The sequence below is a fragment of the Macrobrachium rosenbergii genome, chromosome 27 (genome assembly GCF_040412425.1).
Source record: "Macrobrachium rosenbergii isolate ZJJX-2024 chromosome 27, ASM4041242v1, whole genome shotgun sequence".
Lineage (NCBI taxonomy): Eukaryota > Metazoa > Arthropoda > Malacostraca > Decapoda > Palaemonidae > Macrobrachium > Macrobrachium rosenbergii.
Genome location: NC_089767.1, coordinates 34,995,385 through 35,011,295, shown reverse-complemented (window position 1 = coordinate 35,011,295; position 15,911 = coordinate 34,995,385). Strand labels below are relative to the sequence as shown.

The following is a 15,911-nucleotide window of genomic DNA, read 5'->3' as shown; positions in this document are numbered from 1 at the left end:
GTTTACCTTCAGCTTTATAGCTGCGCACTGGTTGCTAGGTTAAACACCTTCATAGCTGCGCACTGGTTGCTAGGTTAAAATATGCTTTGTTGACATCTTAAACTCAGTCTGTATGTGTGTGGCATAGTTGTTCCTGTTACCTAGCGTGCCCTAGACTCATGGTACTAGTTAGTATGCCGTGTATGTTTTAGAATATGCCCCTACGTATGGAGTAGCGGTAGGTCTAACTCCATAGCTTGCACGCGGGCACAAAACTCTCTCTCTCTCTCTCTCTCTCTCTCTCTCTCTCTCTCTCTCTCTTTCATGTATATACACACGCATACACTTTACTTAAGCGAGTAATACAGCTATAACGACCAGCCTCCAAGCAAGCAAACAGTCTTTAAAAAAGCCTAATGACTCCCACCCAACGCGAGCACGAAACTAGCGAACAGTATTGAACGAAGTTCGTCATCAACATCAACAGCAGCCACCAGGTGGTGATATCTGGTCATCGTCTCACGATTGGTTCTTGACGTTTACGCTGCAGGTGGCTGATAGCTTCGTGTTTGCACTCCGTCACACCGTTTCGCAAGTCCATCCAAAGAAAATAACTTGACGTCCACAACTGTTATTTAGTTTCAACGCCTCAGATACACTCTTTGATTTTTAATTAACTGTTAGACGAAGACTTGAAGCATTTTTTTTTTTTATGTCGGAAGCAGCTGCGCATGCGCATGCACGAAGCGGGAGATCGGGAGATAACTCGAACTATAGAGGTTGCGTGAGATACTGGTTTCATGGTGACTGGCGCCATTTTCGTAAAATAAATTTTATTTTGAGATGATGTAAAATAGATATACGACGAGAATTGGCTTTCTTGAATTATAGCTCGTGTAGAACGTGCTCTTCGGAGTAATAATATTTTTAGAAGCTGGAAAAATCTGGAAAGAACTGAACTATTGGAGTTATGGGGAAAGAATGGTTTTGTTAAATAATAATAATAATAATAATAATAATAATAATAATAATAATAAGATGCACGAATTGTAAGAAAGTAAGGATGAGAATATTGGAGAAAGTAAATGCAGGTCGAGATAGATAGAGAATTACTTAGCAAATGTAAAAAGAAGAAAAAGGAGAGATAGAGAGAGATAAAAGTTTTTGAAGGATATATAAATTCATAAATATTTTCGTTAATGAAGATGACGTCCATGACCCTAGCGATTGTTACGTTTGTTCACGGAAATTTATCAATAACTGATCATGACAATGTTTGATGAACACAGCTGTTCTGAATTTGAGGACATATCCATAAGAATCTGGGGACATTTTAAAGAATTTGGGGACATTTTAAAGAATTTGGGGGCATCTTAAAGAATCTGGGGGCATCTTAAAGAATCTGGGGACATTTTAAAGAATCTGAGGACATTTTAAAGAATTTAGGGACATTTTAAGGAATCTGGGGACATCTGAAAGAATCTGGGGGCATCTTAAAGAATTTGGGAACCATATCCTTAAGAATCTGGGGACATTTTAAAGAATCTGGGGACATTTTAAAGAATCTGGGGACATTTTAAAGAATCTGAGGACATCTTAAAGAATCCCTTTCACATCCGTAAGAATTTGGAATATATCTTCAAGAATCTTGGGGCATGTCCTTACTAGTTTAGGGACCTTAAGAATTTGGGGGCACATCAGGATTTAGAGACATATTTTTGAGAATTATAGGACATTTGTAAACATGAACCATCTTCACACAGGTGTCCAGAAAATGACAGACTGAAAACAAACAAAGTAATTATGGTTTATTTTCATTTTTATTTCTTACAAATCTGACGTCAAATGAAAAACAGCATTGATCGAACTTCTATGTCCCGTAGGGTAACGATAAATTTTCCCTTTTTAATAACCCAACTTGATTATAAACCCTTTTTTCTTAAGATATATTAAAAGTCTAATTCCTCTTTTACTTTCTTACAATTCATGCATCGTATTATTATTATTATTATTATTATTATTATTATTATTATTATTATTATTATTATTATTATTATTATTATTATTTAACAAAACCATTCTTTACCCATAACTCCAAGTGTTCAGTTCTTTCCAGATTTTCCAGCTTCTAAAATGATCATTACTCCGAAGAGCGCGTCCCACATGAACTATAATTCTAGAAATCCAATTCTCGTCGTATCCATTTTACAATATCTCAAAACATCATGAATCGAATATATCTTCTTGACCCACAAAATCAAGAAGAAACCATTGTCAGTTTCATTTCCAAGCTGAGAGCATATATGCTCAACCATCTTCAGACCCCATTAAACCTTGTCGGTTGTAGTATGTTGTTATTGCTCTAAGAAAAAAAAAAAAAAAAAAGGTTCCTTCTAGCTGGTCACTAGGTACTGGCCTCACCCACAAGCCGCTTAAGTAAAGAAAGGGGGTTAGTGTGATTCGCATTTTTCGCGGCCAATGCTTTACGGTATCCGAGTGCTAACGAGCAATTGTGTGTGGGCCGTAGCTTTCTGTTAAGGTTTGGCTGTAATTACTGGGTAATTTGGAAAATGTTTTAACGTGCAACATACGCTGCGATTTGTGTTGCGACAGGCGTTCGTGTCTTGTCAGTTATCTGCAAGAGTGCTTGTGCCTTGTAAGCTACGTGCTGTTTGTGCATGGATGATACTCACGTCTGTTTACATACACATACAGTAGGCGTGCCCTTTACAAGTCATATTTTGTAGTAAACGCCATCAGTTTTCTGCAAGGAGCATTCACTGCCTTCATCTTTATTCCTTGAACCCTTCAATAAGTTTTTATTAAGCCAGATTTTTCTTCAAATCAAGCCTAAAGCAGTCTTTTATTGGGCATTTACCGAGGCCGATTTCGGCAGGCATCTATACCCCTGCAAGTTCCTCGTTGGACGAGTCGGTAGAGTTCTAGGCTAGCACTCTGCTAGGCCCGTGTTCGAGTCTCCGGCTGGCCAACGAAGAATTAGAGGAATTTATTTCTGGTAATAGAAATTCATTTCTCGGTATAATGTGGTTCGGATTCCACAGTAAGCTGTAGATCCCGTTGCTAGGTAACCAGTTGGTTCTTAGCCACGTAAAATAAGTCTAATCCTTCGGGCCAGCCCTAGGAGAGCTGTTAATCAGCTCAGTGGTCTGGTTAAACTAAGGTATACTTACCTATACTCCTGTCTGTGAAGAGGTATCGTAGAACCAGAAATCAGGTTTTGTAGTAAATGCCATCAACTTCCTGCAAGCAGAATTCACTGCCCTCGTCTGTACCTCTTGAATCCTTCAAGAAGTTTTTTTTATTAAGACAGCTTTTTCTTCTAATCAAGTGTAATTCAGTCTTTTATTGGGCATTGTAGAATCAGAAATCAGATTTTATAGTAAATGCCATCATCTTTCTGAGAGCAGAATTCACTACCTTCAGTTGCATTTCTTGAATCCTTCAAGGAGCTTTTATTAAGATTGCCTTTTCTTCTAATCAGATCGATTCAGTCTCTTCTAGGGCAAGCATAGAAGCCTGTTTGGGCAACCAACCATAATCTGTGAAAAGGCATTGTAGAACCAGGTATCGAGAAAACAGCGAAGTTAGCTCTCTCCCTCCAGTGAATGACGCGAAACCAGTGCGTCAAGCTTGGGGCTCTCTTTCCATTTTCGTACCTCAGCTTTTCTCTTGTACTTTTGTACCTTTTCTTGTCAGTCCAGTAGGAAGGACTTATTTAGCTGTGGGAACGAAATAAGAGCGAGCATGTCAGTAAAGGGAGATCTTCCACGATTCAGCAGTCAGTGTGTGAAATATGTTTAAGGGGAAACGGCTTAATGTGAAAATATAGAATAGTACATGAATTTCAAAGAATGTGGTACATTGAAAACAATTTTAGTTTAAGTAGAGGCCCCTGTTTATGTGTAGATGTATCAAATATGTATGAAACTGAGTATATGTTTGTGAATGACCGACAGTAGATATTGAAAACCAATGGAGAAGCTATATATTTAAAAAAATATAGTTCTTCTTCCTTTGCTACTTGGATATATTTTCCATAAAGTCAAACCAAAAACAAACGGGACTACAATTCTCGTGGGAAATACCGGAAATTAGCATACCAAATCTCCCAAAGGAATGCAGTGATAAGTCAAGCTGGGAAACTGTTTCTTGTCGCCTGAGAACTTTTAAGACACGTGCAACCCCCCGGTTGTGGGTTTTCAGTGTCTGATCAACCCCCAAACATTCTGCTGTGACTGCTTGAGCCCCTTATCTATAATGCACTTTGGGAACCGAGAATGCGTTCCTATCTTTAAGAGCCAAGATGATGGCGGTCATTGTCCTCTTTCCAGCGGTTTAATCAAGTACGTGTGAAACTGGTCGTGAAATTTGTCGTGTTTACTGATTGTAATTGCATTTTATTTGCTTATTATGTGGTTTATTTTAGTTATTTATGTTTTATCTTCTTTATTTATAACTTTGTAAGTATGCATGCAGTGTGTAAATGGCTTCACGTAAAGAAATTTCTATTATTTTTTATTGAGAGCAAGCAAATGATTCGTAGCATATAATCTACTGTATTCTCTGTTATTGGCAACTTGTTATGACGTCAGATTATGGATGCGAAGCAGTGAACCTGTCTTGATCGAACTGTAAGGAACCGGATGATTCATCAGCTTCGATAAGACGAAAATACTTAGAAATTTCAGAATACACCGTAAAGGTACAAATCTACGCGTGAAAATGGAGTTTATCTTTAATGGAACTTGAAAATTTGGAGCCAAATGACAGCATAAACTCAGAAAGACACTTCCCAAAATATGAAGCCAGCGAATCATTGGAGCGTATTTATAAAAAGCTTCCGCCAGCGTTCAGAAGCGCACCTGCCATCATTTATAATGTCAGGTGTTTTACTTAGATATATACTTATTTATATACATACTTTTTTTTTTGCCGAATTGTTAGGCAAGATGGCCTGCGCTTTCAACCTCGGTATCTCCAGATGGACGCTTATGAGAGATATATAAATTATGGTTTTGGCAATTAGCATTCTAGTTCATATATTTAGGAATTAGTTCAGGTTGTAAACAGCGAGCTTGTAATATTCAGATTCATGTTAACAAACACGACCACACATACACTTACATACATACATATATATATATATATATATATATATATATATATATATATATATATATATATATACATATACAGTATATATATTTATATTTGTGTGTGTGTGTCTGGGCGTGTTTATAAAACACTGAAAAGATTACAGTAGAGTATACAGGACGGTACTAAACTATGAAAAATGGTCATGAGCCATTTTCATATCCAATTCACTTTTACCCGAGACCTCACCAGGAAATGTACTTTATGACAAAAGCGAACTTCTGCTTTCAGTTACCTATAACTCGGTTGGCAAAATTTAGCAATACATTCATCCTTAACCTTTTTAGCAGATATAACAGTTAACAACTTGTGGGCGCAACTCATTTGCATGCCCAAAGGTGATTATAATCAATTTTCATTCTTCTTGGGCCCCACGCGGTGCACTGTAGGCTTTACTTAAAAGTTCTTTGCAGCGTCCCTTCGGCCCCTAGCTGCAACCCCTTTCATTCCTTTTACTGTACCTCTATTCATATTGTCATTCTTCCATCTTGCTACCGACCCTCCCACCCTTGACAATTATTTCACAGTGCAACTGCGAGGATATCCCCCTGTTACACCTTTCAAACCTATTTCCTTTCCAGCGTTGAATGACCTCATAGGTCCCAGTGCTTGGCCTTTGTCCTAAACTCTATATTCCGTTCCATTCCACGAACGAGTTCCGTATGACAACATGATAGACACGTTTGTTCCATGACGTCTAGTGAGAGTTGATAATATCTTATAATAATTTTTTATAATGATTTTGTGTTGAGTGACGCCAGATGAACTCTCTACAATAGTTCTGCATCTAGATTTTTTGCATGGCTTTGTTGCATGGCTTGCCTTGTAACCTGTGGCTAGATTATTTTCTGTCTACACATCGAGATTACTTTATGTTCGTAGTTATATACTGAGACACACATGCGTGTTATATTGCAAAGTCTGTTGCATTACAGCCAGGCAGTCTTTGACAGGTATATTTCTGACAGTCTTCTGGTAATTCTAAACATTTTAGTTGTCTGTAAAAGAAAATTATTGTGCCGGCTTTGTCTGTCCGTCCGCACTTTTTTTCCTGTCTGCACTTTTTCTGTCCGCCCTAAGATCTTAAAAACTACTGAGGCTAGAGGGCTGCAAATTGGTATGTTGATCACCCACCCTCCAATCATTAGACATACCAAATTGCAGCCCTCTAGCCTTAGTAGTGTTTTATTTTATTTATGGTTAAAGTTAACCATGATTGTGCTTCTGGCAACGCAACAACACAGGCCATCACGGCCGGCTGAGAGTTTCATGGGCCGCGGCTCATACAGCATTATACCGAGACCACCGAAAGATAGATCTATTTTCGGTGGCCTTGATTATAAACTGTACGGAAAACTCGATTGCACCGAAGAAACTTCGGCGCATTTTTTACTTGTTTGACCTGCGAAGGTTGTTAATGAAAGTCAGAATCTTGATTTGCGTTGATATTTATTTTGTTTGCTATACACAACAAATACCTGTGCTCGTCAGAAGTGATTGGAAGTGATCATTAGGAATAACAATGCCTAATCTTATTGATGAAACGTAAAGGTATGTATAAGATAAAATCAGTAAAACTCTTTATGTTATTTGGCATAATTTGTGTTCCAAAATGTCATCCTCCGAGTTAAGAAGAACTAGATGCTTATTTAAAATTATTATATACAGTTTCCATGCTTTGTGTAAAATACAGTATATCTATATTCATATTTCAACAAAATTTGATCACGTATTAAATAGCTGATGTATTGTGAACTTGAGTTGGTTAAAGCATCTGTGAACAATATAGTGCAGTGTCTATGTTGTATAGTGTGTGTATATGTATTTTAAGAACAAAAATGTATCCAACTTTCATATTAGATGTCAGTGTACATACTGCCCGTGAATGTGCGTGATATATGGTAGTTTATACTTATGTTTTTGTTTTCACACATATGATTCCTTGTGTATTTATACAGAATCGATATTCCCTTGCGAATGGATAAATATATTTTTGGTGTTAACAAATAAGGAAAACAACATTTAAGATGACGAGTAAAAAATACGATTTGTACAGAATATCTAGATATAAATAAATAAAAACTCAACAATGCCCTAATGATAACATTCAAAATAATTAACCATTGTTTAATGAAACTGCAATCTGTTTAGCAATTATTACTGCGTAGTTAGCTGTCTTTAGTGACGTCACGCGTCCTGCTAGGTGAACTTTTGTGGCTTATGAACTCTGTAAGTAATAAGGAGTATGATTTATTTTTGGTCAGTGCCCTTGGGTATGGTGGTTAGCGTGACCTAGAGTTTGAGAAGTCACTTAATATTTTCTTTGTTTTCATAGTCAGTTTTTTTATTTCCTAATTTTCTATTTCTCAGTCTTTATTTATCAAATTTATTATGCGATGAACGAAAAGTTGAAAGACCATAAGAGATTAGAAATATTTAACGTCATAAGTCACATCATTATTATTGTAAAAATGTGAAAATATCGGAAACAACAATAAATAACAATAAATAAAAACACTTAACATCTACATCACATTTTGTGCTCAGGGAAAACAACATAACGAAAAGTGACAGTGATCAACACGTATCACATTGTTTCTTCTGGGAATGTCAATGAAATAATGCTCGCGAATTGACGCGAACACTTTCCCTCTGAAAGAGGTATTAAATAGTCTTGTCTAATGCTACAGGTAGAAAAAAAGGAATAATATAATGCCTATCTATCAGGAGAAACGCCTGCGCTTCCGTTCACGGGTAAATTAGAATAAATTATTGGATTATTTCTTGGTCTTCTTGGGGTTTCAAGGTGGGGACGGTTGTGAGGTGGTTCATTGCGGTTTTGGGGGGTTCAAGGACATGAATTTAGAGAAATTTTGGGGTAATTATAAGCTAAGATCTGGTGAAGGGCCCTTTGAAAGAATGGTCTCATTTTTTGTCGAAATTGGTCAGTAGTGGACCAGATTTGATTTCAGATGAAACTGTGATCATTTGTCCTCACTGGATTCAGTAAGCTTCAGTCAAAGTTGTCTATGGTTAGGCAGTAGACCAGATTTGATTTCAGATAAAACTGCGACCATTTCTGATTCTGGGTTAAGTAGTCAAAGTTGGTCTTTGGTGAGATAATGGACCAGATTTGATATCAGATGGATCTGCAACCATTTTCTGTACAGTCAGTAAGCTTCAGTCTAAGTTGGTCTTTGGTCAGGTAATGGACCAGATTTGATTTCAGGTGAAACTGCAGCCATTTTAACACTGGGTTGAGTAAGCTTCAGTCAAATTGGGTCTCTGAAATAATGAAAAATATTGCTGAAAAGTACCGTAATAGTTTTTGAAATACTATAATAAGTTTTCCTGAAACCCCTTCACGGTCAGTACACCACTTCTACTTCGGATCAGTCCTCACTATCGCCTTGGGAGAAGAAGAAACCGTCACGGTCCATTCCGTCGCCAAATCGTCTTCCGAAGAAGTATGAGAAGAAGAAGAAGAACCGTTTCCAGATAGCACTGTTACCGACGTCCTATTTTTGTCGATTGTAGTAGTAGTAGTAGTCGCTGCTGAGGCTGAAACGACGCCTTCGTAAGAGACGTCGTCGCACTGGGCAGCCCTCGAGCTGCAGGTAGCATCCTTGCCGTTCAGGATGTCGAGTTGGATCCTGTCCATGAGCTTGGCGCCCTCTTCCTCGCCGAACAGCTGGGCCAGGCTGGTTCTGTTGAGAGAAAAAGGGAGCCGTTTTAAAGGCAAATCTTGACTACTAAAGCTACAAATAGTACTCCTACTGCTACTACAAATACGTTTTGTCTTTTTTTATTCAGAGTACTGGTGTTTTCTGTCCTTCAAAAAGGAGCTGTTTCAAAGGCTAATCCCGATTACTACTACTACTGCTGTAACTGCGTTGATTTCATTCATAAGATTGGTGTTGTTACCATTCAAAAATAGGCATTCAAATATTAATTTTGATAATGGGACTTACACATATTATCCATTCATAAAAGATGAGATTACTACTTTTACCCCAATACTGTGATATGATTTGTTCATTCAGAAGATTGGTGTTTCTCTCCCATTCATAAATTATCAGATCTGATTTCAGCTCCTACGTATTTTTAGAATCCAGGCATTTTATAATGAACCTACCAGTCGCTTTCTCTCTCTCTCTCTCTCTCTCTCTCTCTCTCTCTCTCTCTCTCTCTCTCTCTCTCTCTCTCCGGATAACCAACCGCAGAATCATGCATTTTAACACCACGACTAACTTTGATGATCATGGCATTCTAATGAATTAGCACGACATTTTGTAACTGTCAATCATGCTGTCATATTCAGCAGCATTCATAATGACATTTTGTAAGCTGTCATTTTAACTCGTAATTTTGAGACGCGACGACGCGTAGCATTTTCACCGGATGATTTTACGCGCGATGCGGCGCGCGAGATAGTTATAGCTACTTGTGGGCAAATTCTAGTAATCTTCAGTACTTGTTTGAGATTGACTGCGCTTGGCTAATGTTTTATATGTATATATATTATATATTATATATATAATATAATATATATATATATATATATATTCATATACATATATATATATATATATTATATATATATACATATACATATATATTATATATATGTGTATGTGTTTGTGTAAACACAAACAACACACGTACTCATGCATGCTCACATGACATGACAAACTAGTCAAAATTGTACATCCTCCCATGAAGTCAGTATGTGTGAACAAGCAATTCTAACAAGGTCGCACAATTTGCAAATAACGGGTTTAGGGTAAAGAAAACCACAGTCACGAATATAAGGTCCACGTAACACTTGCTCACACACACACACACACACACACACATATATGCGTGTGTGTGTGTGTGTGTGTGTGCGTGTAATTGTCCGATCCATCTCTGCTGATTTCCAAAATTTATTTTACAGCAATGTTTATTTTTAATATATGAATATTTTTAGTCTGTAAATAAACACAAGTTTTTTTTTTACTCACTGCTAAATATCCAAAGTGATAAGTTAACGTTTGTTTCCGGTTTTTGATTAAAAAAAAAGGTCTTTATATCTAGAATTGCGAATGTTTCCAGATAGTGGAAATGAGTGGCGTACTGAGAAGAGGGTGAGTGGTGCAGTGTTTGTGGGTGGGATGGTATCTGACGATTGCGGACTGGCAGTCTGTTTGGGCTAATGAAGTGGTAGCTGATGTGGAGGAGATCTACGCAGAATTCAACCTTTAAGGAGGAGGCTGTGAAGCGAGTTTGTATAAAGGAAGATTATAATGTATATACCCTCAGTTAGGTTTTCCCTGATTATTCTTGCAGATACAGGAAGATAACATTAAGCTTTCCAATGAAAAAAAGATTAAAGGAATGAATGCGTGTCCAGTCTAACTTTATCAGTTGTACAGTACTCACATTCCCCGTTCTGCTCTGCTACGGATAGGTTTATGGAGCTATTTAGGTACACTACTTAGGACCCTTAATAAGATAAGTGGCGTCATTATGAAGTTACTAGACACTGAGCTTTCTTTGACTCTAAACAAAAGAAGTCGCAGTTACGTATATTAAGTCTGTTATTGGACGAACTAGTCAGTATGTAGTCGTAGATACATATATTGAGTTTGTAGAAAGAAAAGGTTACATAGCTACGTACATTGATTATGTAAAAAGAAAAATGTTACGTATTTATGTATATTGAGTATGTACAAAGAAAACGGCTGTGTTAGAATCTTTTTAACACAGATTATTTGAAAATTCCGAAACGTTAGCAGCTAGAATATTTTTTGCCGGGTGATGAATGTAACATTTCCGAGACATTTTTTCCCTTATAAGGAAAGAAATTCCGAACCCGTTTAACTGCCTCCGTTACGAACGAGAATCGTTCGAATGATGGCAAATCCACAGAGTTTACAAGATATGAAAGACAAATAACGATCTCATAAATGAGGAGGAATGCGGATAACGTACGCCATACTGTCTAACGGCGGCGGTATATCATGACGAAGCTCTGCCGGTGACGTAAGACGAAAAATAACTTTAAATTTGGATGAAAGGTTTGTCACTTTTACTAGGAAAAGAAAGGAGCGCAGCCGGTGTGGCAGATGTAATTTTTTTCTTATCTAGGTCTGGTGCTGAACTCTTAGAACCAGGAATGTCTCGAATTTTGTGTGTGCTTGGAGCCGTTTTTTTTTTTTTATTTACTTGTTATTCCCCGCACCGTTGGACTGTGGAACAGTCTTCCTACTGAGGCTGTTGTGAAATTAGAGCCTCAAAAGTTCAGGCGAAGATGCAGTGTGTTGCTGTCCTAAAACAATTCACCTTGTATTTTAATCATTTATTTATATTTTCACCTTTTTCTTTATTTATTAATTTATTAATTTACCCTTTTTTACTGTTCTCTCTGTATTTCATATTACTTTCTGTCATTTCTTTCAAATGGACACCAAATTCTCTAGAAGGTTGAATTTCAGGCCAGTGACCCCTGTAGGCTTGTTCCATATGAGTGGGATTTATATTCTGAATAATAATTGCTTGATTCGACGACCAAGCTAGTTTTTATACTGTTTTATTCATAGTTATTAGCATCGATTTGCTGATATATCATTCCGAATTACAGCGAGATGCTAATCAGTTCCATTGCTCTTAATACAACTATATTCAGTTGAACTGAAAGCATTAAATTTTATGAACTTAGTCAAATTGGTAACATACATTCAAGTAGACATTGATACTTTTCCTAATTCTTCATAAGAATGTAATTCCATTTTTTCTAAGGGGTTAGGCAGAAATACTTTCATCCATTTACATTTTACTGCATTGTAACTAATACGTCCAATGATTTGACTCTTCACCAAGAGATGGAGTCCAGGCCTCTAAGTATCTGTTGGGTCTTATCCCAATAACAAATGCCTTCTTGGGCTTCAAGACTTTGTCTCTTCGTGCTTTTGAGTGTCACGAGCCTTAAAATGCCGGTGATGAGATTTATAACGTTATTCGTCCTCGTGTTGTCGAAGCTAGGGGTTTGAGAACACAGAGAAGCGTGAGATTATACAAGTGCTTGAGAAATAAGTCTTTGCCGCTTTCATTTTCCGTAAGTTATAGGCGTTCATGGTAACGTGTTATAACGTTATTCTAAATTTAAATACTTACACACACACACACACACACACACACACAGGAAAAGGGAACTTGTTTATGCGAGGGAATCTTTGAACGTAAATTCAACTTTGTCTTCAGGAAAGATTTTGCCCTCTGCAGATTTTTGGTAGGCTGTGACGTCATCATTTTGCTGACGACCTTATTAATTAAGCAACCCTTTTAGCTAAAATCTTCTACTCTTTTGAGCCAAGGTCTTCATGAAAGTAAGCAAATGAAGGCAGGAAGTATATCAGAACAGGATGGAGTGCTAGTGCTTTTTGTTACGACAGCAAGCACTGGACAACAGCAGTTACTGTAACACTTAAATTTATACTGCCAACAGACAAGTGATCTGAAAGATAAATATTCCAGTAAACTTATCGACAATACTCACATCGCCAACTGTTCAAGTATGGTGCTATGTCCCATCATCTTCTTGCTTGCTTTGGAGGCGTAGTCACACAGGTATCTCTTGACGCAAGCGTGTGACAGGCGATCTGCCTGGAAGCTCGACCAAAGTTGGTTTGCAGCTGAACCGAAACTCTCTGACTCGTCGATAACTTCCTGCAAAGTTGGGTGGTTGAAGAGTATAATTGAATGAATTAGTTACTGTAAATACAGTGAGTTAATGAGTCCACCTCTCTAGTGAGTAATACTTTCCCTAAATTACATATAATTCACTGTTCAGTGTATCCTCATTTTAATCTAACAACTAACAAAGTTTACATTATAAAACTTGGGTGAATACAAGTCTTGTGCCAAACATGCAACATCAGTATTACTTACTCCCACAATATCTCCATGGTACTCATCACCCCCATATTTCTCTTCAGCTTTCTCGAGCCAGGAGTAGATGTTTCCCACAACATCAGGCAGATCAGATAGATCTAGAGCCAGCGAAATATCCGGGATGTCCCTCTTCCTTCCCGTTGTGCTGGAGAGGAGTCGATACAGCAGGTAGGCCAAGAAAGTTGCAAAGGCTAAGCCGGCCAGGAGGACAAAAGGGTCGAAACTCTGCATGTAACCCCCACCATAACCTCCTCCGCCACCATAGCCACCACCACCTCCAGAGTGGCCGTAACCTCCGGATTTCTCAACATTGTAGCCACTGTAGCCTCCCAGCTGACGGGCTTCTGCCTCGGATATGTCGTTGTCAATGGTGTCGGTGGGAAGGTCCAGTAGTTGGAAAACTTGTTGAATTTCCATGTCCTTGAACCCTGACGATCTCATCAGCTCGGTCACAAAGTCCATCTCAGACAAGTGCGTGAAGGCTTGTTGGTGGAGTAAGTGGCCCAGTTGCTGTATCAGCGCCATCATGAAGTTCTTAGTAATGTTCCTGGTGTTCATCGACAGTATGAATTTCAGCAGGGGGCTTCCATTGACAACTCGGTCCTTGATGTCAGTCCACTTCTGCCCTAGAAAATTGACTAGCTCTTCGTCAAAAGTTTTTCTAATTTTGTTCAGAACGTTAATGTTGTCTCCAAATGCTATTGCTTTATCAAAGACTGAAAACGTTCTCTTTTCATCTGGTGTCTGTGGTGGGTACATCTGCTCCAAGATGGATTTCATGTTACCCACGATGCCCTTAACTCTCGTCCAGTATTCTTGGGGCACCTCTTCACCCTCAGGGTGCAGATCAGTCAGGTTACCAATGTTATTTCCAAAATAATCCTCATGGATGGCATTGCCGCCTTGTGCCAAATCGTCTTTCAGAAAAGGTGCTTCTGACTGCACTAGGGAATCATGTTCTTGCATGTCTTCCTCAATGACCTGGTAAGCATTGGGCTTTGGATGGTAATCGTTCATGTAACTGTAGATTTTCTCTGCCTGTACCCCTTGTTGTGGCTGCTGTATCAGTTGAGGTGAAAATCTGTCACTATTCTGACTATAAAAATTTCCTGGCTCCATTTCTTGTGGTATCAGCTGAGGTGAAAATCTGTCACTATTCTGGCCATAAAAATTCCCTGGCTGTATTTCTTGTGGTGTTCCTTCATCCTTGTCGAAGAGATCTGCCAGGTTGCCAATTACGGTATCTGATTCGCCTTTTTTGTTGGGGAATACCTTGAAGCGTTCTGTCGTAGTTGAGGGGGTCAGTGGCTCAGCCGACGGCACCTCTGAAGGATTTTGCAGGGCATCGCGAAGTTTGTACAGATCTCCAAGTTTTGACCTAATCAATGAAAGGAAGGACAGTTTTAGTTGCATAATTGTTAACTATTTCTATCACATTCTTTTCTCAGAAACTTCTACTATTTATTGTTAGTAGTGCTGTAATTACTAAAAGATCTTTTCATTTACTTGAGAAATTTTCATGTCTTGATAGTTCACTGTAACTTTCCAAATGGTTGGAAACCACTAACAGTTCATTGTAACTTTCAAATAGTTGGCAGGCAGCCACGTAATTTTTATTATTACTAGAATCCTTTCTTATAGGAGTTGTGTTTACTAGCTAAATTCCAATGCAGTCTTTTTGTTTTTATTTTAATTTTCGTTACTCATTTCACAACAATATATAACTGCTGTCATTCAGGTGTTAATGGCTGGCTTCATTATGTTATTGTTTTGAATTTTTTTATTCTAAATTTTATTTGTATGGGAAATGCATTCTTAATGTTTCTTAACTTAATAGCTAAAGTAGAATATGAGACAAGCTTTTAGAAATTTTTTGTAACATGAAAAAGTTAAAACCAGTGTTTATTAATGAAGTTCTAAGGGCAAATAAAAACCAGGAAATAGAGAATTAAACATTACTGAATGGAAAACATTTAAAAAAAAAGAAATTTCTCTTCAAACAACAAAAATTTAAATCGTCCTTACTTGAACAGGCCAGGGAATAGTGACCTGGGTTCCGCAGGTCCAGCCCAGGTACTCTGCCCTAGCATCAGAGTGAGGAGGCTGCTTACAAATACAGTCTTGAGGTGCATTGTGGGAGCTGAAAGCAATTTGAAATAAGTAAATAAAATTAGTGTGTGGGTGGATAGATATATGGTTAATTAAATGAATGGATTAGACTAGTAAATATGTAGGATCATGAACAAGTGAGTAATGTAACAATATATACATATATATATATATATATATATATATATATATATATATATATATATATATATATATATATATATATATATATATATAGAGAGAGAGAGAGAGAGAGAGAGAGAGAGAGAGAGAGAGAGAGAGAGAGAGTGCATGCAAGATAAAAAGGTGAAGGCGCCATATTAAAGGGGGTTCGACGCAATGCTGATGAGCATTCATTTTTAGGTGCACGTGCATATAATTTTAGTATCTTTCAAATTACGAATTTTGCAGTGACCGGTGTCCTGTTTATTCGTTGGAGACACCCGCTGTAGAAAGGAAAGTTATTTTATATCATTATTGTTAGCAAACTAATAAATAGTTTTAGTAGTGATCTGAAATTGTCAGCGATATTAATAGTTAATACAATGGTATAATTGTAATAAGAAGCTGACAGATGCATCATAAAATTATGCAATAATTAAAGCCGTGGTTGCATTTATAATAATTATCTCACTGTAACTACCAAGATAACATAATTTATTTGTATTTTGAAACCACTGCGACCTATTAAATCGCTCCACTGTATCGACTTGAAG

The 15,911-nt window shown here is 37.6% G+C and overlaps 1 protein-coding gene across 1 annotated transcript in view; it reads right to left on the bottom strand.

Moving 5' to 3' along the window:
* Positions 1–6,584: 6,584 nt before the first annotated feature.
* The window catches only part of LOC136853606 (uncharacterized), a 29,424-nt gene continuing 20,097 nt past the window's right edge, over positions 6,585–15,911 (bottom strand). Inside the window, exons 2-5 of the mRNA XM_067129370.1 lie at positions 15,112–15,226; positions 13,084–14,464; positions 12,692–12,861; positions 6,585–8,861 (exon numbers count right to left, since the gene is read on the bottom strand). Of these exons, the coding sequence (XP_066985471.1) occupies positions 8,537–8,861; positions 12,692–12,861; positions 13,084–14,464; positions 15,112–15,218 (1,983 nt within the window). The 5' untranslated portion in view covers positions 15,219–15,226 and the 3' untranslated portion in view covers positions 6,585–8,536. The remainder of the gene's footprint in view (positions 8,862–12,691; positions 12,862–13,083; positions 14,465–15,111; positions 15,227–15,911) is intronic.